Source organism: Lytechinus variegatus, chromosome 18 (assembly GCF_018143015.1).
Source record: "Lytechinus variegatus isolate NC3 chromosome 18, Lvar_3.0, whole genome shotgun sequence".
NCBI classification, from domain to species: domain Eukaryota; kingdom Metazoa; phylum Echinodermata; class Echinoidea; order Temnopleuroida; family Toxopneustidae; genus Lytechinus; species Lytechinus variegatus.
In genome coordinates this window covers 1,436,477-1,460,962 of record NC_054757.1, presented here as the reverse complement: position 1 = coordinate 1,460,962, position 24,486 = coordinate 1,436,477, and the positions used below count along the sequence as shown (strand labels likewise).

At 36.4% G+C, this 24,486-nt stretch overlaps 2 protein-coding genes across 2 annotated transcripts in view; one reads left to right on the top strand and one right to left on the bottom strand.

The window, feature by feature from the left end:
• LOC121432135 overlaps positions 1 to 21,040 on the bottom strand; it is a 29,512-nt gene extending 8,472 nt beyond the window's left edge. Inside the window, exon 1 of the mRNA XM_041629990.1 lies at positions 20,407 to 21,040. The gene's annotated coding sequence lies outside the window, so the exon portion shown is untranslated. The remainder of the gene's footprint in view (positions 1 to 20,406) is intronic.
• LOC121431583 (monocarboxylate transporter 14-like) lies at positions 3,642 to 10,600 on the top strand. Its single transcript, XM_041629130.1, has 4 exons — positions 3,642 to 3,847; positions 7,985 to 8,128; positions 8,592 to 9,539; positions 10,473 to 10,600. Exons 1-4 carry the CDS (start codon positions 3,643 to 3,645, stop codon positions 10,592 to 10,594), a joined length of 1,419 nt encoding a protein of 472 aa, XP_041485064.1. The 5' UTR covers position 3,642; the 3' UTR covers positions 10,595 to 10,600.
• Positions 21,041 to 24,486: the final 3,446 nt, after the last annotated feature.

Sequence of the window (24,486 nt, the reverse complement as noted above, 5' to 3'; positions counted from 1 at the left end):
ATTCACTGAAAAAAAGAGGGCATTTTTCATCCAGAGAAATTTTAAAAGCACAAAAAGGGCTCCGGTAATTAGGCCATTACTTTTTTTTTTACTTGGCAGCCCAAGGGGAGGGGGTTAAATCCCCAACCATCCCCCCCCCCGTAGATCCGCCACCAATAAGGATCGCGCTGCATGAATATCTTTTAAAAGTGCAGTCTGACATTGAATCTAGAAAACAGACTGAAACACTCATCCTTAAAGAATTTTTTCCAAACCTTGCACTTTCGAAGGACAAAAAATGCCCGAAGCAAAATAAGAAGAGCAAAGAAATTGGAAAATTGATTCCCAAATTTGAGTGAAGCCCATAGCCGCCGGCGCCCTATAGTGTCAGTGAAATTGGTATCTTTATGAGTTTTGCTATACCACTAAACGGATCATCATATCCTTCTCATATTTCTCTGTTGAATTTTCATTTTATTTCATGTCTTTTCTACTTTCTCCTTTACTTTCTCCCTTACCAATTCTATGTTTAGATATATTTTCTCTTTAATACAATGCTTTAATTAGAAATTTATTATCACTTTGATATAAAAAAAAATGATTTGAAATCATTTTTTTCTATTATTATTTATGTTCTACTTTTTTTTAATATCTTTATATTTCTCACAATGTAATATCTTATTTCAAAATGAACAAGATTATTTGAAATGCAAATCAGTTGTAATCAATGATTTAAACAAATGTAAGACTTAACCCCTTTTTAGCTAAAGTTTTAAGTTTATTTTACAATTATTTTCCAATCAAAGAAAGCATTTTTTTCTCTCTCTCCTGGGGAGCGTTTCATCAATATTTTTCTCCGACAAGTTGTCAGACCTGACATCTTTCCTTGATTCTGATTGGCTGAGAGGTACTGTTACTATGGTAATTGTCGGATAAAACAGAACTTGTCGGACAAAAACCCTTCATGAAACGCTCCCCAGGATTGTGTATGTACGTATGCGTGTGTGCTTGTGTGTGTTATATATCTGTACTGTTTCAACTGTTTTTTTCATAGGTTTACACCTTTATTTCCAAACATGAATTAATTTTAGTGATGCACTCATCTGCATTTTATTCTCTCTCATTAAGCAAACTCATTCAGCTATGCTTATTCAGAGCTCTTCTTGTACACAGCAATTTGCTAATTAAAGAAATAGGTTTTCAATTTTGATTTCTTATGTCAATTGGCGGGCTGTTCCATGTTTTTTTTTGTTGGGGGCAGCAAGAGCAACTGCGCGATCGCCAAGGGTGACTTTGACGATCCTTGTCGACTCTTTGGACGGGTAAAGACGAAAAAGTTTGCCCGGAGACAGGGGTAATCAACACCCCGCTTTGCTGACCTGGGGGTACAGAAACTATTCAATAACTATCCAAATTGGTTGATACATCCTCATCTTATGCACCACGTCCTTTATCTTCCAAACCCTTCATAAGTTTCTGTTACACTACATGACTTTCAATGTCTTTGTGCAGTGTCAGTTCTGTGTGTGTGTGCGTGTGTGTGTGTGTGTGTGCCGTGGCCGAGTGGTCTAAGGCGCCTGGCTATACGTGGAAAGTCCGGGGTTCGATCCCCGGCCGCGGCACCTATATGCCCGTGAGCAAGGCATTTAATCCACAATGCTCGTTTATCCTGCTTTCAAATAAATGGAAATGCGATCTGCATTACTGGTAACTAGGTGTGCACTTGTTAAAAAAAAAAGTGTGAGGGTGTGGGTGTGGTGGACGTAAATGGGGCATGATTATGGTGAGTTCAATACGAGTTTATTGTAGAAGAAAGTATTTGTTCTTGATGTGTAAGTGAATTAGGAGTGTTTCATTGTGTGAGGGTGTGTGTGTGGGTGTGTGTGTGAACGTGCGAGTATGGATGTAGTGTAATGATGATTGTTTAGTTTCTTGTAGTGTATTGTGGTGTCTTTAATGCATTAATGATGAATTTAATTGTTTTGTAATAAGAGAAAGGGAGAGTGATCACTTGAAACGATCACAGAAATTGCGAAATTAATATTCGATATTATTGCTATCGAAAAACTGCATATCATCAAGACAAATAGTGTGAATAAATGTTTTACTATATTTTGCTTGACTGGAAAAGAAGGGCAGTCTAGACGTTGGAAGAAATACTATACTGTGTGAAACACTGAGCTACATAATTCAGTGGTTTGAAAATTAAAGTCATTCAGCCTAGACGCCTGTCACAAGGGGGCGCTACAGCACATATTCTTCTGGCTCTGATTTACTCTTTAGTGATTGCAGTTTGAGAACTCACTAGAGAGCCCACATTTTTATTTCATCACTAATAACCTAAATTGATCATTTTATACAGTGGTTGTCTTTCACTTACTATTTTTCATTCTTAATTTGTTTCTTTGTGATTTTTCTCTTGATGAATATTTCCTGGTGTTTTTTTTCAATGGCTAGCACAGCATGTTGCTTCTACAAAAATTAGAAAATCAGCTTTTGTAGACGTGACAGAGTGGTAAATGTTGGATTCAAAATTAAACTTAAACATTTTGGCTCTTTACATGAATTTATAAATATATTTCGAATCTGTTTAGCAAATTGCTTTGAGGTAAATTGATAATGTAATCTTTTCTCACGTTATTATGCATCAAGATTGATGCATAAAAGACAAACAACTGAATTACGCATATTTTGCTCATATTCAAATTCAAAAGGTTGTTCTTATATCAATATATTAGCAACTTTGAAAGCTTGCATGAGGCTTGTATGACAAGCACATCGACCTACGTCATACAAAGTAAGTTGATCTTAAGTATTGCAGTGTATTTATCTCAAAAATATCATTTGTAATACCAGGTCATCGTTATTACGTTTCCGGGAAAGCTACGTACATGAAGTTTTGCATGCCTTTAGATATGCCTTTAAATATGTATAACAAAAGATAATCATTGCACTGATCGACATAGCAACGCATCTGATTGATTTATTGATTGATTGATCTAAACAATTTATTTCATTTCAAATCTTAAACAAAATTGCAAAGTAATACGATTTATAATTAGGACATAATGATAATAATGCGTTCATTATTCAGATTCAAGATTCAATTTGTTTTATTTCCATTTTCAGATAATAACAACAAACATATTATACATACATAATATACAAAGCAGAATAAATTCAGTTACAATGATTAACATTTTACAAAAATAATCGGTAAATAAATAGGTCGTAATTTCAAACACATAATGAAATCATTGATAATTACAGGTCATGGTTTACATATGGAAAATGAAAATGAGGGACTTATCAAAAAGCAAGCAGAATAAGAAATTGTTGACAGTACCTTATAGCACACATTTTATTGTTGATTGTTTTTTCCTCAGTGTTATTGCTTTAATCATGCTAAGTGATGCGTGGACTATTTATTTATTTTTTCTTTCTAATATCAATCTTGTTTACAGCTCGGCAACCAAAACGGGGTCACAATGAGCAGCCTTCACCACCATGAACACCGTCCTTTGTATGCATCGACGTAGATGACAAATCATATATGAATAAAAATAGCGCCTGTAATTTCAAGCTTGACGGTAATTTTTGTGCAAATTCATATAGACCTATTTAAGAGAGCAATAATATTGGTAGGACATAGTAGGGAAAAACATGGAAAGGCGGAGATGTTGTTTGGAGGCGGGTATACCCGAGAGTTTCCCGGTGGTACTCTCGCTATTTCTGATGGCATGTTCTCAGGTTGGTACCATCAAATCTATCGGGATTTATCTTGAAGATATCTCATGGAGTCTCGGGACCACCTCGACAGATATCGGGATTGCCCTTGGACTGTTTACCGCCTTCAGTTACTTTCCAGGTAGGTGATAATTTTTAAAAGAATATCCGTGAATAACTTTGAACATACAGTAGGTGCATTTTCTGGACCTCTCCGATGATTTTCTTTTACAGAAGATCGAAGGCGTTGCCAGTATTATTAACATGTCCTAGAGATCCCACACAGACCAATTGTTTATCGAAAATATAAAGATAAAAAACATATCAATATGGGTCAATTCGTGTATGAATATGCTACCACCAATCTTTGATTCTTCATTTAACCAAAACAAAACTATTCATTATAGCCGACACGTCAATCCTACGAATTTCATTGGGCATCTACCCCGGACAATTCTTGCCAAATCACTATTCACTTTCGAAGGCCCGAGATTTTGGGGCACTCATGATAATACCATCTATAAGATTCCCCCCAAGACTAAATTCTTTTAGATTTAAGTTTCAAAAGTTTCTTCAAGATACTCGTCACTCTTCATCACTCAAACATAATTTTCTTTCTATTTGTTTTATGTAGCCTTTATGCGAACACTTATGAACATGGGCGGAAATCTGTCCCTCAAGGTAGAGGGAACAGGGTCTGGAAAATTTGACTAGCAAGCAAAAAACAAAAGTTTTCACCAAAAATGTAACGTCATTCAGTTCAAAATACATGTATTAATTCGATTGTGAATGATGTATTTTTCTCCATCATATAAGACCATAAATTGTAGAGGGCATTTGATGTTATGTCCCCCTACTATTTTTTGGTAGGGGAACGCGTCCCCCTGTCCCTCCTGGGATTTCCGCCCATGCTTGTGAACGCTGTGCCTGTTTATCCATGAGATTCCTTGTGAGTGTTAGAGCATGAATAAACTTGATAAAGTCACTGCCTTTTCTGGTCGAATTTTTATTACTCGGTGATCTCAATTGTAACATCTTAACAACAACAATTCTTTATCCAAAAGGCTAAATGAATTAGGGAGCTAATTCAACAACCAACCCGAGTGACACCAAATAATAGTACCCTAATTCCTTTGGTACACTCTAAAAACAAATCAGTCAAAATTGACTGGTTAATAGGGTCAGCTGGTTGCAACTGTTATCTAGTCAAATTTAACTGTTTTCTAGTCGTATTTTACTAGAACATAGTTATTTCTGACTAGAATATATGTCAGAAATGTGATTATCAGTGATTTCCATATCAGTTGCACGGCACCCAGCTGACTACTGGTCTAAGTCAATTTGACTGATGCGGAGTCCAATCGATTGGGTTCAGTGAGTTTCGGCCAGTACGTTCACGCCCAAAACCCCTCGTTTTAGATCTTTTCGTGCCTTTGACCATGAGAGTCTATGACTGGAGTTCCAACAGGCAAACATTTATTCAAGCAGTTATTCATTTCTAAAGAAGCACAAAAGAAAGAACGGCAGTAAAGGTTTTTTGATGTCCGCATTCGAAGCCGCCAGTTTCAGCGAAGAAATCAGAAGCGTGAAAATTTACGAATATCCCTCTGTCATGTCTGTATCAATTTTCCATCTTGCATACTAATAAACAAACTGAAATTTGAATGCATTACAAGACATCAATAACCAATCACTATACGCCGAGATATTTGCCCAGATTATATCAATTAACCTTTAATTAGTATTTGACCTTTACTGAAACCAGATTTTAACACTTTTCCGATCGTTTACGGCGGATGAAAATTTCAAATGTGGTCGGTAAAATATTGTTATTCATTATTGTATATGCCAGATGAGTGCCCGCACATGCCCAGTCGAGTAAATTTGAGTCCTATTTCAGGACATATTGCAGAGTTTATTTTCGCGTGACTCCGAATCATGTACTACACAGACCAAGATGCTTATATAGCGCACAGGTCCACCTTTCGGTGCTCATGGCGATTTAAATAATTAAATAATTTAAATAATTATCCACTGGGCCACAACGCTCATGCACTATCATTCTTTTTCTTTTTTAAGCTATGAACCTACATTTAACTGGATTTATGTTAAACTTTTTACCACGTTGTACTTGTGTTTTTGTTTATACGAATATCTCCATCTTAAATTTTTATAGAAGACTGCACTCTACAAGCTCCGCTTTTCAGCAGCCTCCTCTTATTTCCAACTTGTTTGATTGGTTATCTTGATTATTGTTATATAAATTTCCTTGTTCTACTGATTATGTTTCGAGATGTATGGAACAAAACATATCGTAGATGTTAGAAATCTGAATAAATAAAATCAAATTAGATTTTCTGTCCATGTTAATAGTACCAAAACAGAAAATTCAAGACATGTTAAGATCGATTAAATTGTCTAATGTTCTTATAGGACTTTAAATTAGACACGGATCATCAAATTGTATCAAGTTGTAAAGGGGCGTACCGAATGGACCTCCGACCAGAGCACCTCTGGTCACTACCCGCAGTGGACGCGTTCCTCCTTAAGTAACCTTTCAGCTCCTTTGATTCAAATGCCCCTCTAGGATGTTTAATCCTAAGCCTAAAAGTGTTCACATGACAACCATCCTCCAGCAGTCCTCCAGGAAAAACACCTCTCTGGAGAAGTATCCCAGACCACTACCACTAGGATAAATGGCTCCGAACCACCACCCCTGATAGAGTAATCAGCTTCAACATTAACGAACTACACAATTAGGACAAGACGGTTTGATAGGCGAATACAGTGCAAAGGTCCCATATCCGGAAGTAGACGAGTTCCTTTCCATTCCAACCCGGCAATTTTAGTCTAAAAACCCTCCTGTCTCTGACCGATTAGCGATTCCAACAATTATTATATGTTATACCGAGGTTTTTTACCTGACTGCTAAGAAAGCACGAATGCCTGTGAGCAACCAACCAGGGGACCAACGACTTAAGGTCCTCTCCGAGGGACCTGGTAATGAGGATAAATGCCTTACCAAAGGGCACTAGCGCACCACTTGGGAATCGAGCCCGGGTCACCGGAATCCGAACCCCCGCTCTACCGACTGAGCTATCGCGCCACCCTACATTATAAGGTAACATCTTAAAACAGCTAATTGCGATCGAAAACCTACAATTTTCAACTTTCAGCAGTGTCTGTGGTAAATTCTTTAAAGGTCAAGTCCACCTCAGGGAAATATTGATTTGAATCAAAAGAGAAAAATCAGACAAGCATAATGCTGAAAATTTCGTCAAAATCGGAGGTAAAATAAGAAAGATATGACATGTTAACATTTCACTTATTTTTCACAAAATAGCGATATGCACAATTCAGTGACATGCGAATGAGACAGTTGATGATGTCCTTCACTTACTATTTCTTTTGTTATTTACTGTTTAAATTATACAATATTCATTTTTTACACTATATTTTACAAGAAGGACCAATATAAATGAACCATACAGTATTGAACAATGAAAATAAAATCCCACATATTCGGAAAGGAATTAATCATTGCTTCACTTGACATTGAAGAGAGAATTAAAATATTTCATGTAATAAAATACCAAAGAAATGGAGATTTAGATTTAGATTTTTATTCATTTTCCGTTCACAAAACACAACAAAATCAAACAATACACAGTCAAATTTGAATTACATCAATAATGCATAAGAATTAGAAGGTATAAACAATGAGAACTAATGCGAACTAAAGTAACTTTGACTATAATAACTATATAAAACAAAACGGAGGTGCTTGCCAAGAAAAGCAAAGCTTGTATGGGGGGGCAAGCACCTGTAACTTAGTTTCAATACGTAGAGACAGCATTACATACTATAGTATAAAGGAGAGACGGAAGACAGTTTAAAAGGAGGCTACACAAAATATCGAAGGTAAGAGAGTGGATCACATCATCAGTCTCCGAATTTGCATACCAACCAGGATGTGCATAATAACTATTTTGTGAAATTAAGCAAAATTTTAAAATGTCATAACTTTCTCATTTTACGTCCGACTTTGATGAAATTTTCAGTGTTGTGCTTGTTAGATTTTTTTTTTTTTTATTATTCAAATCAACTTTTTGTTTGGGTGGACTTATCCTTTGAGACCGAGTAACGTACCTTAACGTACCTGTAGTATACAGACACGTATAGGTATCGTAAACGACAGAATAGAAATGCCTTATCGTCGTTCGAATGAATCCATTTTAATTTCATTGCGATTTTTATTTTATTTTCTGCTTAAATATAGCTCCTTTGATTGTCGCTCTCTACCGTTTGAAGGCCATTCGTCGAATTATGCTGATCTGTGGAGCTTGTTTGATATCTCTGGGTGTCATTCTTACAGCCCTGGCTCCTAACAACGTTATGATAGCTGTTTTCTTGGCCTTGGCTGGTAAGATATAGATATTGGGGGTTTCGTAAAGGTTTTTCAATTGTACAAATTCAGAAAAAAAATCATTCTTACAAATTCCTCTTTAAGAAGACCTACCGCTGAGGGTAAGAGGTCCTGTAAAGACACATGGTATCCAATTTTCAGATATTTTTTGTTTTGTTTATCATGTTTATTTCGCTATTAATCTACAGTAACGTTTTTTTTGCGGGGAAAGGGTCAATCTATAATTTAAATCAACTGAGAAAACATAATTGATTGTGAAAGATATCAACAGAATATTTGATTCTTAAAAAGTATGTTCTCATTGGTAGTATACAGGTCACCTATATTTATTGGTTACAATACAATGAAGCTTAGATTTTTCATATGCCTTGCTTCCCCCTTGAAGTTATAATGGATGTATTTTTCAGTTAATTGACATTTTGATGACATCAAATCGTGTTGTTCCTTTCATAATCAACAGGCATTGGTCATTGCTTGCTGGCGATATCCTTAACGATTGCCTTAGACCAACTTGCAGACAAGAAGAACTTCGATATCTTATACGGTGTAGGTATGAGTGGATTCGGTTTTGGAATGGTACTTCTACCCTACCTGGCGGATATCTTTGGAAAGCTTTATGGTTGGAGAAGTGGCCTCCTTATGCTAGGAGGTCTTATGGCCAATCTGATCCCATGTGTCGTTTCCATACGAGTCAATAAATCAACTATTGAGGACATGAGTAGGGACCATTGTAAGAATATTGATGACTTCCTGGAAAATCGTCCTGCTGATCAAAGATTCTACGATTGTTTAACGACGTCTGACGAAGATGTTACGCCGTTATGTCGTGCTAGGAGTTCCGTTTCCAGCTCTTACCATCAACCTACACACACTTCTGCAGTAAATCAGATCAGGGACCAACTGCATCAGCAAAATCAAACTTTAAAACAGCTTCTCGATAACATTCGGCATTCTAGTTTTTACAAGGACCCGTCGGTGAATATAATGTTTATAGTTGCTATCTTGGATGGTTTGGTATATTGTGGCTGGCATGCTTTTCTGGTCCCTCGTGCCATCCAGAGAGGTTACTCCATTGACGCTACAATTGTCATGACATTATTTGCCTCTTTGGGTAACTTTTTCGCAAGACTCTTGTCTGGCGCCCTCTCCGGTCGTTTATCGAACCCAATTTTCCTGTACATTGGTGTAACCTTGGTGAATGCTTCAGCTCTGCTTTGCGATGTCTTTATTCACCAATACTATGCAATGTTCGTAACAGCGTGTGTGTCTGCTATTGGTATAGCTGGCGTGTCTATTCTAGGACCGCTGGTGGTCAGAAGAAGAGTGTGTGCGGAAAACTTCGACATTGCATACGCAATCTTCGAACTATGTTTTGGCTCAGGCACATTCATTGGCGGTTGTCTGTCAGGTAAGAACCTAAACGGTGACATATTATTTTGGAAATAGTTTTTTACGTCCTTCATTTATTACTATTTTTGAATACACATCATTGATAGCATTTGTAAGGGTTATACACATGATGGAAAAGGTACCTGTTAAATATTGCATGCAGTTAGCCATGAAGACGTTACATATTTTAAAAATCAAATAATGAGAGCGCGAAGCGCGAGCGGAAAATTTCAAGATTTAGACCTACTGAACGAGACACTCTATTCATGTTTTGTAAATCATGAATAGGATGAGTTACCCCCCCCCCTCAACGAATATCGCGAATGCGCCGAGGTGCAAAATTTGGTGACTGCGCGTCGCTTTTCAACTTTTCATTTTAAAGTCTTGTAAACATGATAAAAGTCTCTCACATTCATGTCTTGTCATGTACATAAATTGATGTTTCATATATATTACTGGTATACTGATACGTAGGAAGTCATTAAGTATTGTCATCATTGTGTGCCATGTTTGTACGTATTCATACCACTGGAATGACATTTTAGAAAAAAAAAGTAAAAATTTCATCATTTCATTTTGTATATGCTATTTACCATTTTGAATTTTTCGAATGTAACAAATTTTTATTCATATTCATGTTATCAATAATTTTCTTTGTTATTAAACTTTAATTGAATACGGCTAATGAATAAGGTAACTCTACCTGATTATTTATTTATTTATTCATTTACTTAGTATTCATTTATTCAATTTTTTTATTCATTACAACCATCACAGTTAAATTATCTGACCATCCAATTGGAATAAATATTTGTGATGACTCAGAAGATAAAAACCCCTAGGTGTTGAAGGAACTGATTAATAAATAAGACATTTTTAGTAAGTTATTAATAAGTTATTTTTATAGCAATTTCAAATCCGTTTTCACTGTTTTTTCTTGTTTTGTCCGCAGGTATTGTAGGTGGACACTTTGCATCGTACGATGCGAGTTTTACTCTTCTAGCTGGTGTTGAATTAGTGGTTTGTTTACTGATGCTACCGATATTATTGATGAAACAACCCAATCACAAGTAGTTATCATGGGTGTAAATCGATCCCAGGGGATGGGGAATTATTTGATTTATTTATTTCTGCATTCTATCAGAATTACAAAATACATATATACAATATACAAAGGTAATACATAAAACAAAATAATATTAGTCGTATAGTATAAATATTGTAAATGAAAATCAACAAGATGTATTATACGTTTTTCAAAACAAGATTATTTATAGGAATGCAGGAGACCGCCATCTAGGCTTGATGATGATGGACATGATGGAGGCCTCGTAAAAGGTACATACTACAGGGCGTATCAAAAAAAGTTTACACTTAGAAAAAGTCCTGTAAAATTATACATTTGTTATATCCTGAAGATTTTTCCACATTTTAACATTGGTACAGATCCATTTAAGCTATTACGATACAACTGTCGAAAAATATTTCCGCTTGAGTGAGCACCACTTACTTTTGAAAAGTTAGTGAAAAATTATTTGCGCAGAACTTTGAAATAGTTATGCGAATAAAAGTAGACCTCAATCACGAAGAACACATGGAATTATAGGCGAGTAAAATCAATTTGACGATATCTTTTACCTTTTTTAACTTGTTTCCTTGCCCAAAACACTTCGAAGGGTGCATTGCGCCCCACCCACTCCCCCGCACACCAAGGCCATTGTGACGATACTTGCTTTTAAATTACACTGAGCTGTGATTTACATAAAATGGTTTAGGCTTGATTTTCATTTTGTTAATCATTGTCAAGCTTGCAAAAAGTGTGGATAAACAAGTATTGAATGAAAAATGAAATGTAAACCCACTTTAAATGATAAAACCTTAGTGAAAAATGCTGGAGATGTCTGATAAAAACTTTTGTTCAGATTCAGTTATGTCCTCAGATCCAGCTGGCACAAAAATGGTAAAGGTTGTGCTTACAATGTGTTGAAATTTCAATTTTGGTGACAAAAATTGTTACAAAATGTTTGAATGTATCCGTTTTATTCAACTGACTAAAAGTGCAAGGGAAATGTATGAGATATGTTTCGCAGGGTAAGTTTGATTTCGCCCTTTCCCTTTGACACAGCGTGAAAACGAGCATTTCTGCGCAAACAGATTTCTGCGAGCTTTACAAAAATGGACAGTGCTCACTCAAGTGTAACATTCTGTCAAAACTTTTACTATCATTGGATAGACGAGACCCAATCCCAAGATTATATGTTAAAAAAATACCAACATGTTGTATATTTTTGAATGCTTATGTTCGTGCATTGAATAGTAAAAATATACTATTCGGTACTATTCGGTAAGCTATGGACGAAACCTGTTCAAACACTTATGCCTCGTAAAATAGAAGAATCAAACTTTTACCTAATATATTTGGTACCACTGCACACTCGGGCATTATATTAGATGATACATGGGGTTCTTCGTTGCAAGGATTCCGAGATGACGTACGTATTTCAATTTATTAACGCGCACTTTTGGACGGGATATCCTCCTAGCATATAGTGTTCACCAACAAGACACTCGTTGTGATTAATCACCAACACCCTCTGCGGATCACATTTTGTTGTAAGACGTAATGCAGGATAAAATAAACATAGAAGCCTTATTTCACGAGGATTTCAAACCCAATCAATCTAATAACGCAGTCACTCAACCAACTCTAAACCGACCGATGGTATATTGGAAATAACGTTATAGTTTTGATTGAGCTGGATTCGGATTCGTTGGTGTGACTGTGTCCTCAACTTACGATCAGAGCTAATTAACATAAATGGTACCCAATAGGGTTTATTTAGTCAGATTACGCCTCATGAATATTCATAGCGACACGAAACATGATTTGGTTCCAGCGCATCGCTCAAGTCGACTGATGTGGCGCGATCTGTAGAACGACGCGCTATTTTATTGACGCAGATTCGAGTCTCGATTTGAACGATGTTTCAAAGTTCTCTTTTTTTGTTTAGAAATGAGGCAAGACTCTGAAAAATCCATGACTTGTAGTCTGATTCAAAGCCTCCAAAACAGATTTAGCCCTTATCGTAGCACTTATCGTAAAAATTAGCCTGCAGCAGAGTGGGTTCATAAGAATGCACTGCCCTCTGATCAATAGTGTGACAATATTCATCGTGGCATCAGTTTCAGTTTTATCTTTTCTCATTTCCAACAAAACAGTATACAAAATCCATAAAAAATACAGTTATAACTATTGAAATGTAATACAGAAACATGTAACGGAAATATACATATATTAAGTTTAGAATGTATAATTACGATGAATATATATATATATATATATATATTCATTTTAATTGTACATTCGAAACTTAATATGGATCATTAAATAATTGTAGCTGAGAATAACATGCTTGAAATGGAAAGGTCCACTGAGAAGCTGTGGTTGTATGTCATTATTCATTAATATTCAATGATACTGGCCAAAAATGAGGAAGAAAGAGTGGAATAAACAACAACATAATGCATGAAATGAGTAATGTACGAAAAATAACGAGGAGAGACGATGAGGAGAATATTTCTGCAATGTGGAATAATTATTTTTTAATGTTTCACAGAACTTCTGTGTTTGTGTGCGCGCTTTATGTTTTAGTTTGGTATTTTCACTCACGGTGGAAATAAAGTTGGATTATCTATAAAGTATGTTTCTACACAAAGTCTGAAACGAAAGTGTAATGAATAGTAATGACTTCATTGGGTTGCGCATCTTTAAGACCTACTTTAATAATTTCAAAGTGCATGTCCAACCACAAATAAAAATTCAATGCAACTTAACCAAATTCATGAAGTGTTATGTCTTTTTGTTTACTGATTGTCCTTTTTCATACCAACCGGAGTAAAAGTAACATTTTCATATTATAACCTTTCATTTCTGGCTGTAATCTTTTCAGCGCTCTGATAAATTAGCAATCAGCAAATTCGTAAGAAAGATTTTCGAAAATATTTATATTATTTTGTGTACACTATCTCCTTAAAAGAAAAAAATGTCTTTAAAAATATTTTAAAGAATTACTTTTTGTCGTGTTGTGTTTCTGGCTTGAATTCACCTTATATTAAACTTTAGGCACCTTCTACTTAGCGGCGATGGGTTGTTCTTATTTACAATGATTAGTCTGTGTCATCTGTTGTTACGCAGACAGAACACCCCATCTTCTCCATCTTGCTATCATCAGAGCGCTGACAGTTACGACGCCGAAGATCCTGGCGTGTGTCACTCTCAAAACCTGTCTGGCAATCTCTAAATCTCCCGTGATCCCAATAGTGCGAACTCCGTTCACATCTACTTGAGATTTCGATTACCTTAACGCCATCACAAACCTCTTATTGATCAATTTAATCTCGAGTCTCTTGAATTTTCGCCATTCTATAAGGATTACGGATAAATATATGACATTCAAATACAAACTTCATTTTGTTGTGTATTTGTGTTTCTAAAAACACCATACTGATCGATACATCTGAGAATAATTGTTTTCTAATCATTATTGATTGAATAACTCCATCCACGTACCCACAAACTTGACCAGGTGACTTATTTAGCTCACTCATTAGGTCCATGGCTCACTACACATGCACACATTCGATAGAGTCGATTACAACTTAGTTGGTTGTGATGCAGTATATAGCTCCATGTGATCATTTATATTTTTATGTCGTAGTCATTTTTAGTCAATCACCTTAGAATTATAGAACAATAAAATGTGCTTGCGGCGGCATGATTATGCTCACGCTGATTTAGAGTGTTCTACAAACCAGTTTAGAGTAATGAAGACGATATCAATCAAAATTCATAATTGGCCGTTTACCAAAGCTTCACAAAAACCTTTAAAATACTGCTTCAAAGCAGTCGAATAAGTTTGTTGATTTTTTAGAGGGGTATGTACTTAAGTTCGCTATTATGTAAGATCATGATATAAATATTCTTTATATGTCATTCACCAGTGATGCAGGCCTTAGGGTTATGTCTATGGTAAGATCATTTGGAAAAGCCATTTCAAAATATTATTAACATATTTTGAGAAAACGTTACGAGACGAATTAATCAAGACAATTTCGGGATTATTTTTGTTTATCGATAACTGTTAGTCTTAAAATAAATGGAAACATAATCAATGTCTATCCAGTTGCATATTTACAACTTTTACACATGCAACATACAGCAATAACATTAAAAGATATTCAAAACAAATACCACGTGTCGATGTAATCACCATGTTGTCTTTCAATACAGGAAGTTTGACATGCTTGGGGCAAGGTGTAGTTCTAATTTGCGTCGATCCATCTTCCCCCAAAGTCGTATCAATTATTGTTCTTGTCAGAAGTTGGCAGACCTTGAGTCCGATATGTCTAACTTTACCCCCTCTGCAAAAGCAAACGTGTTTCTGACTTTTAGTTCAACCCGGATAGGATAGGAAATAATAGGTAAACATCCCCAGGAATCAAGCGATCTGTCAGCTATGATACAATATCACCTCACCATGGCGGGAAGGCGCTATCCCACTGCTGCCACCATTTAATTCAAGCACCATTTCTCATCAGCGTGAGATGATGCGCATCGTGTACATTTTGTGCCGGGCGCGGGGAAACGTGCAAACCTTTTGACTGCCGCTCGGTGAGATCTAATCGAAATTTGGCCAATGTGAACGGCCTTTTAAGAAAACTGCGCCTTGTTTATCCAACTTGATCGGACAAGCATCTTTACAAATTGCTTTTCATTCTTGACGGAGATGAGGTTCTTGTTTCTTGATCTCCCTTATGTCACTCCCGCCCGTTCTTGTCGCCCATCACCCTCTCCTTGGCAGCTTGATGTGTATGTTGCGCGTGACGGCGGCGCCACCTTCCCGCCTCCCCGGAAGCTTTATACGCGAAGACAATCAACCAAAATGCCCTCTCTTTCAGGCCATCTCAACTTGTCCAAGTCAAAACATACCATTCCCTACCCATTCCCCTTCTCTCGATATCTCTCCATCTTTTTTTCTTAATTCCTGTCCCCTTTACCTTTGCTAGGTTGTAATGTCAAGGATTTCATATTTCAAGGTCAAAGTCAAGGGATGTTTCTCGGCGCGTTTGTTATCACTTCAGGCGCTGGGATTGGGTATACCTGTCGCTCCTGTGTTTAGAATCTCAACATCATCTCTTGCAGAGTTTACAACGTACAAGAAGGAATATGTAATGGACTTTTTAATTTTTTATAATGATTTAACAAGCAAAAAAGGGGATTGCTACTCTGAACACCACCAATGTCTCGCTCGCTCCTCCCATCATATCCATGCATTTGGTTTTGTGGATGAGGAACCCCGAAATGTGCTGTCAGATGGGAAGACATTTTTCTTTTATCCATTATGGAATGATATTTTATCATTTTTGATAAATAAAGGGAAATATAATTTTGCTCTCATGAAGTGCTTTTGGTGCATTTATTTACAATCAAATCAAAATGTTTAACTTTGGCAGAATATCACAAATAATGTTGTTTAATTTCAAGTCCGATTTCAGATGTCCACCTTTCATGCCTTACATGGTTTAGAAATCATCCATTGACCCAACACGGATATCATTTAAGTTGATTGTTGATTGTGCTCAAGAGGCTATTCAAGCACTATGACATATGTATGAGGGGAATTAAGAAGAATCATAAGAATTGTTCTGAAAGTGTTTTTTTTTAAGTTTCAGAAGTTAAATCCTTAATTACTTCAGGAAGACAGTTCCATACATAATTATTTTAGGGGATAAGCGGACAAATAGTCTTGAGATTTTTTGATTGCATTATTTTATACTTTCTATTATATATGGCTGTTGAATCGTGATTATTTAATACAGTCATCTTATGTCATGCTAAATAATATATGTCCTTTCTTCATGTTCTTTCTCTATTCGCCTCTTCGCTTCTAACTCTTTTCTTTTCACCTATCTTCCTTTCCTTTCCCTTCTCTTATCCTTTTCGATTGTTTTTTATTCGTATATTTTTGCAAGTGTAAACCGATACAAGCCCCTGCTTTCTAGATTTCACGCCTTCTTTCGTAATTCAAATATTGTATTTATAGCCATTGTTTTGTACTTTATTTGGGATTTGTATGCTTCACGTGAAAATGGATTGTCAATTCATATACAAAAAATGTTAACCTGAATTGAATTCAGATAAATTGGAAATTTGTTGAATTCGTTTCTAGGCCCAATTGTAATTGTAAGAAATAAAATTTTTAAAATTCAGGGAGAAATGTCAACGTCTGTAAGTTTGTAAGATGGATTGAAAGAGTTAGGAATCGTCATTGACATATAGCAAACTAGCGATGAATATTTCCTTTTCTTATGACGAAATCATATTACAAGAAGATGAATTACATCTGAAATGTTTATATTGACAATACCGGCAAATTCAATTAATTTCTACTGATTTTTTCAAAGAGATACAGGTATGGCAGTCAAAAGCTTGAAACATGTGTACAATTCATATAGATATAAACAGTAAACGAAATGTAACTTAATATTACATACATGAAGTTACATTAATACAAAATAATTACAACACGTCCTGACAATATCACAAGGCGTTTTATTTAGCAGGCGAAATTCGCACCAAGTGGATGTCGTGATCATGGACATGATGATCGAGGAGGGAGATGGAGGAGGCTGATCGCGGTAGTAGTCATCGAGGTCGTGATGGTGCATGGGTATAATTGTGATGAACGTTTTCGTTAATTTGGGGCTTATTTCGGTACTTGTTCAGAGAGGAAAGCAGGATGCTTAAAGAAAAGGTCCGGGCTGAAAATATTTATGTCTTAATACATAGAGTAGAATCTACTGAGCAGAATGCCGAAAATTTCATCAAAATCGGATAACAAATAATAAAGTTATTGAAGTTCAAAGTTTAGTAATATTTTGTGAAAACATCATTAGGTGGGCTGATGATGTACAAAAACATAAAGGCTATTTGTGCTGATATAATTATCAGCTTCGAATGGTCTGTTGTTTCAAAGAAACTCTGAGTTTTTAACGTCATGTTTTCGATGATACAATTACTGTGATCACAGCTAGCGGAGGGATGGGGTGGTATGTTGGGAATCCCTTCCCCCACAAACACACGCACAATAAAGTTCCAAGTCTGACTAAACAAAAAAAAGGAAATTGTTACAAAAGAGTAAAATATGAAATTAATTCTAAACTTCATATTAAATCTGTCATAAAAATCTTATTTTTGTTTTTAATAAAGTGACATTTTGCTCACTCGCTTCGCCATCTCGAAAAGATAAAGAAAAGTTACACGGAAGCCATCTTCTGCCCTCTGAAAACTTGAACTCATTACACGATTGCAGTGTTGTAGTTAAGGCTCAAACCTCCAAGGCCAAGGCTTTCATACCCAAGGCCAAGGCTTCAAAAACCAAGGCTGAGGCCAAGGCATGGAAACCCAAGGCCAAGGCCTGAAAACCTCAAGGCCAAGGCATTTTCAAACTTTCAATATATCTAACAATCAGACAACAATTCTTAGGCGGCAGACATGACGCACAAGACAAAGTGTATAAAAGGTGTGCATGAGCGAAGGAAACTCTTGACCCTTGTACATAAATAAAAATAATTTCATGATAGATTTAGACATATATTATTAAAATAATAATATAGTTACCTTTGTTCATTTAATACATTATTTTTCGAGGCGATTTACATTGCAATGATTATTATTACCAAGGTGATCTGATCCTGGCATGACCAATCTCAACATATGTCTTTCTCTACTCCCTGAGACAGGGGAGGCAGAACATATTTTTGTTGGGGGGGGTCAAAGCTAAAAAAAATAGCATTTGGTGCAAACAGATATTTTCAAATGAGATTAACAACTGCATGAAGAAGTTGTGTGTTTTGTAGAATTTCAGTTCAGCAAAGCCTTTTAAGGTGATTTCTAATTGATAGGACAGATATTTTGACTTAGGCTTTACTTTTCTGCAAGAAAGCATAGCGAGCAAGCGGTTTTGATAAATACAAATCAATTCTGAAGTTGTAAAACTCGATTTTGGGTCAATTATGGCGCTAATCACTGTTAAAGGGGCAGCCTTGCGAGACATTGCCAGAACAAATCACAAGCTCAAACTTCTGGACATTTCGTGTAATTAAAAAGCTTTCGTAGCGCGTGCCATTCTAATAGTATAAGGGTGAAAAATTGTGCTCGCTTCAATCGCTTTCAACTTTTTTGGGGGCAGAAATGTTGCTCTAGATGCCATGCTTAGCCCCTCAAAATTTTTGCTCATCATGCCATTGACATAGCCCATTTGAAAATGACAAAATTGAAGATTGTGTTCAAGTTTACCAAATCTTTTCACATAATCATTAAGACTTAAAACATTCTTGTTGGTCAAAGAAAATAATACAAGGAAAATCCAAATGGATATCAACCGTGTTATCATTCTTTAGAGTTAGCTATCTTTAAAGTCTGAAAATTGTTGTCGAAATTGCAGTCAGATCTGTTACAATTATTCCTGTCATAAAATCACTATAATCTTTATCATAATCATTATTATCAGTGTTATTGATATTGTCATTATCATCTTTAGTCATGATATTACCAATAAATAATGTTATTTCCATCACTTCTCTTTGTTTTATAATTATATGATGATAAATCTTGATAATGGTGATAATCACAATTGATGGCTCTGCTAGTACATTTACTACTACAGCTGCTACTACTGCTGACTGGTTGTATTGACCATTAGATATACAGAACAATTGAAACATTTATAATTACTTTTATAAAAGCAAATAAAAGTACAAAATACAAAATGACTTGAAAAAGCCTTGAAAATGCCTTGAAATTTCAAGGCTCAAAATCCTCAAAGCCTAGGCTTGAATCTTCAAGGCCAAGGCTGTGAAAAGGTAGGCCTTAAGGCGCCTTAAGGTCAAGGCCGAGCATCAAGGCACTTCAACACGAAATTCAGACACAATCTTTTGTTTTATCTGAAAATGTTTTTAAACATAAGAAAATCCTCAAGTAGAATTTTGTCATATTTATGATAGCGGATATATTTGTGGTGCACGTTTTCGTTAATTTGGGGCTTATTTCGGTACTTGTTCAGAGAGGAATGCAGGATGCCAAAAGGGATGGTCCGGGTTTTAATACATAGAGTAGAATCCACTGAGCAAAATGCTGAAAATTTCATCAAAATCGGATAACAAATAATAAAGTTATTGAATTATTATTATTATTACTTTCCGTTTTCTAATGTTCTTACATAAAATAACATTTTTTCATTATTTTATACTTGTGTGAATAATACGTCTCCCTTATAATGAAATAAGTTGCAGAATAATGCACTGTATCAGTTGTCAATCCAATTTGTCTAGTTCTTGGAGAATTCTTTTGGAATAACCCTAATTTCATATAACAAAATAGAAAGGAACAAGTGGGGATGTGACATCATCAGCCTACCTAATGACTATACATGACGACTGTTTTTACAGAATATTGCTAAACTTTAGAATAAATTCAATAACTTTGTTATTTGTTATCCAATTTTTTTGAAATTTTCTGCATTTTGCTCAGTGAATTCTACTGTATTTATTAAGCTATAAATACTTTCAGCCTGGACCATCCCTTTAATGACTAATCGCTAAAAAGCGATCGCATGTTTTAAAATTAGGTGTATCTAGGAGTATCTGATCGTGTCAAAAATTGAAATCAATTTTGTTGCGGTCATCAATCTATCAATCAATCATAAAAAAATATCGTGATTTTCATTTCCTTTGCTTTATTGACGCTTTGCAGCAAAAAAATGGTGATAACGAAAGCTTGATGAAAGTAATCACAAATAATAAAAAATTACGGAAGTTACACTCACCAGTTAATGTATTACTATCAGGAAAACACCACTTAGGGAGAACTCCATCCACTTTACAATAAAATCGTTAATTTAACATTCCAAGTTCACAACCAAAAGAAATAAATCACAGTAAGGTAGGTTTGGAAAACAAGCGCAGATTCCCGCTATGCCGGTAAAACATACACTGGCTCAAAGTGAAGGCAGGTGATATTGATATTTTCGTTCCCGCCTAATTGCGCATGACCGCCAGAAGATAGACGCATGCGTGACGCCGACTGTCGTGGTCACGTCACTGCATGCAGTTGCTGTCCGTACGTGCGAGTTGAGTTGCGCATCTGTACGATGACGTCACGCGCGGCGGGAAACGTACACCTCGGAGCACGCAGACGATAATTGAAACGTACGCAGAGAACACCTGAACAGATGTCAAAGAAAAATACGCGGCGGAGAACAAGACTGCGTGACCATGTTGCGCAGAACGATAGGATCAAGATTATTCATTACATTCACAGTAGGAATTCTTCGGACGACATTATGGCAAGGAAAAACCTTTCACCGAGCAGAGCTGCCTGTCCGATAGGCGATGTAACTTTATCCCTGCGCCTATCAGGTAATTCATTATGGCATGATGTTTCGATGGATGCGCTGGGCAGAGAGAAGATTGAAAATGAGCGCATTTCGACCCGACATGGCTTCATGCGTATATGGAAGATTGTGATGAGCATCAAATTATGCTCACCAATTTGAGTCGAAAATGAAAACAAATCAGACGCTTTGCCTCAGGATGGTTGACACGTGGTCTAAAAACTAAAATCACGCCGTACGTCAGTGATTTTTTTGTACTGCCTTTTCCCATTGTTCTATCACGAACTATCCAATATTTAGACATCTACTACAGAGTTAACTAAAGAAGCATATGCATAAATCAACAAATTGTTCAATCAACAATATGATGGATGCATTCGTAGAGAAAAGGTACTCCAGATTTTAACAAAGTGCCCCACTTCACTGCAAGTACAATGTTATTTTTCGGCTCTTCTCTCGGAAGCATGCACGAGAAGATTGATATACTAGTATATGGCAGTGTGAACGAACCCGCTGCCACCATCACATCGCGAGGCGCCACGAAGGATCCCGCTTGCGCGCGCGTTGAAAGCATATGCCCATTTTCATTACTCCCGCTCAGTTTGGTAGCTAATTCATCCCAGGAATACCCCTGTATATCATCATCTACGAGTCTTCACGCCTCTCTGATCCTTTGTTCAGCTAATTGATCTAGTCTTCGGGGTGTTTTGGTTTCTTTCGGGTGCCCTTAAGTGGTGGGAAATCGATGAGTTCAGGTATGGCCATCTGGTGTCGTGATATGTAGAGTGGTAAGCTGACGGAGTGATACTCTCCGCTATACCATGGCCACACTAATTTGTATTCTCTGTTTAAAGAGATATACACAAACAATTAGAATTGTATCTAACGAGTGACATATCTTTAATCCTTCACCGTCACTAAAAAAACCCCGATGATCTCAAAAGTTTAGCCTCCCTATTAGTTCGGAATTTTTTTTGGGGAAAATGAAAATGAAATAAATCGTTAATACGCCTTAACAAGCGATCATTTTTTATAAATGGATTTCACATGTCATTTTGCATTTCAAATCGAAAACCATTTATCAATCAACGATAGCGTCAGAGCTACTGAAAGGGGTCACTTTTCAAGATTTAAAGACTAGTACAGATGGAGGGCTTTAGGGGCATCCCCCTTTCCTCCAAGAAAAAAAAGTTTCACGACCAACGTAAAAAAAAGGAAAAATGGAAATAGAAAGAGTGAAACATCACATGATTTTTTTTTTTATTTTACGAGGAATCTATTTAAAAAAAAATGTTCGCTATACGCTAGCTCCTATCTATTTCGAACTTTTGCTCCATCCGCCATATCTGCCCCCCTCAAATGACGCCTATGAAAGCAATTTAAGAAATCCCCATAAAAACAGCTACCTACGGAGCCTTTAAAGTGCCATCGACTTGACGACATGGCAAGATACGTTATCTCGCCAAGTCGACTTATAAAATGTTATATGCCAAGTTGACTTATGAAATGTTATATGTCAACATAGCAATATATTTTATCTTGCCAAGTTGACTTATAAAACATTATATGTCGACATGGCAAGATATGAAGTGTCCAAGGCCTTGCGACAATCCAAATATTTTGCCAAGTTGACATATACTTTTTATAAGTCGTCTTAGCAAGATAACGTATCTCGCCATGTCGACAAAAGTCGTTTTGGCGAAATAACGTATCTCGCCATGTCGACATATAACTTTTTAGAAGTCGACTTGGCGAGATAACGTATCTCCCCCTGTCGTCATAAAGCAACGGTCCTGAACCCATTTGCAGTGCCTTTATTGGTTTTTTGAACCCCCCCCCCTGTTGTGGCCATGCAGGCGCTTAGCCAGGGGGTGGTCGCCCCCCAAAAAAAATAATAATAATAAATAATAAATAAATGAATAATAATGATAATAAAAACAACAATAAACGCTCCCAAAAAGAAAAAAATGGGGAAAAGGAGAAAAGGATGAAAAGGGGAGCAAGGTATAGCTTGTGTTGTTTTTCCTTCCTTTTTGGTCAAAAGAATAAAAACCTAAACAAGACTCTCTTCTCTCTTCCGGGAAAATTATCAAAATTGCCATTCCCTTTTGTTTCCCACACCTTCTTTTTACCCTTCCCGGCCGTGGGAATCGAATATTCTTGCCAAAAATTATAAAGCATACATGGGTGTAAAGATTACTATAATGCATTGACACAAAATTTGGGCTCTTCTGTTCGGAGCGGGTAAACATCACTCCCCGAGTCCCCTGATGCTATTCCGCTTTTCAGCAAGTAATTTTTGGCAAAGGGGGGAGGAATTAAATTCCTGCCTTTCTATATGCAAAAGTATGTACGATATTAAACTTTGTTCTGTATCTCTGCACATCGATCTCCTGTTTTGTTTTGTGCCATTGATTTGAAATTTTGAATATCACTGAACCTTCTTAATCAAACAAAAAGAGGCGCTTAATATTAACGATTTTTTTTCTTCCAAAATAAATCACAAAGGTTTCAGTGCTTCGCGAGCATGGGAAAGGAAAAGTCCCTCTTATATCTTGCATCATCCCTTTTACATTTGAGCTCGTTTTTCTTCTTGATCGAGTTATATATAATCTAAGAAAGACAAAATTATAACAGATTAAAGTTTCAAATAAATTAAGAAAAAGTTACAGCTTCAACGCCATTCGCGGGAACAAATAGACCAGTTCGTAGTTACTTCATGGACGATTTGGGTCAAATGACCTTTCATTTCTGTCGTTTTGATAGGCAGATTTAAAAGCAAGATATTACGTATGCATGCCTTACATTTAGCAGGATGAAGAAATTGAATAGACCAGGTGACTAGAATAGCACACCAGTGAACACTCCATGAAGGTATTTGTTGTATTTCTACTTTGAATGAATATTATAGCATACTCTACAATGTACTTGACAAACTGTAAAATATCAGTCGTTCTTGGACTCATTGTTGCACTTTGTGGATGTGAATGAAAAACACAAATTCAAAAGAATATATGAATAATCAGGACCTCAAAGTTGGTGCTTATCTCATTAGATTTTAAACCACCATACACTTACCGCCCCTGTACCGCCCCATCCCAAATTAAATCTTGGCTACGCGTATGGTTATGACCGCTATCTGAATCAGATTCATCTATCTACTATCCAAAACATGAGCAAGTGCCATTACTCCTTCAGACTGATGTTAAATAAACAAGTCTCCAAAGTTAGGGGGACCAGGGGCTGAAAAATTTGACAGGCAAAAAAAAGGTTATCACCTAATAAGTACGGTCATCTCGTCCAAACACATGCTATTTCTTTCTTTCCATCATAAAAGATGATCGAAAATAGTAGGGGGACATTTGATATTGTGTCCCCCTACTATTTTGAGTAGGGGGACTCGTCCACCCTGTCCCCCTGGGATATCCGCCCATGAAATCGTCCCGTATTTTGCTCCTTTGTCCCGGCGTCCCGACAAACCCTTCCCGGGACGCCTATTTGTCCCGTATTTAA

What these genes read in the sequence shown, in the direction of transcription:
- LOC121431583 (XM_041629130.1), top strand. Translation starts at nt 3,643, where the DNA reads ATGGAAAGGCGGAGATGTTGTTTGGAGGCGGGTATACCCGAGAGTTTC. An exon ending in TGTTTTCTTGGCCTTGGCTG is followed by an intron (nt 8,129 to 8,591) that starts GTAAGATATAGA and finishes CATAATCAACAG; the next exon opens with GCATTGGTCATTGCTTGCTG. An exon ending in CATTGGCGGTTGTCTGTCAG is followed by an intron (nt 9,540 to 10,472) that starts GTAAGAACCTAA and finishes TTTTGTCCGCAG; the next exon opens with GTATTGTAGGTGGACACTTT.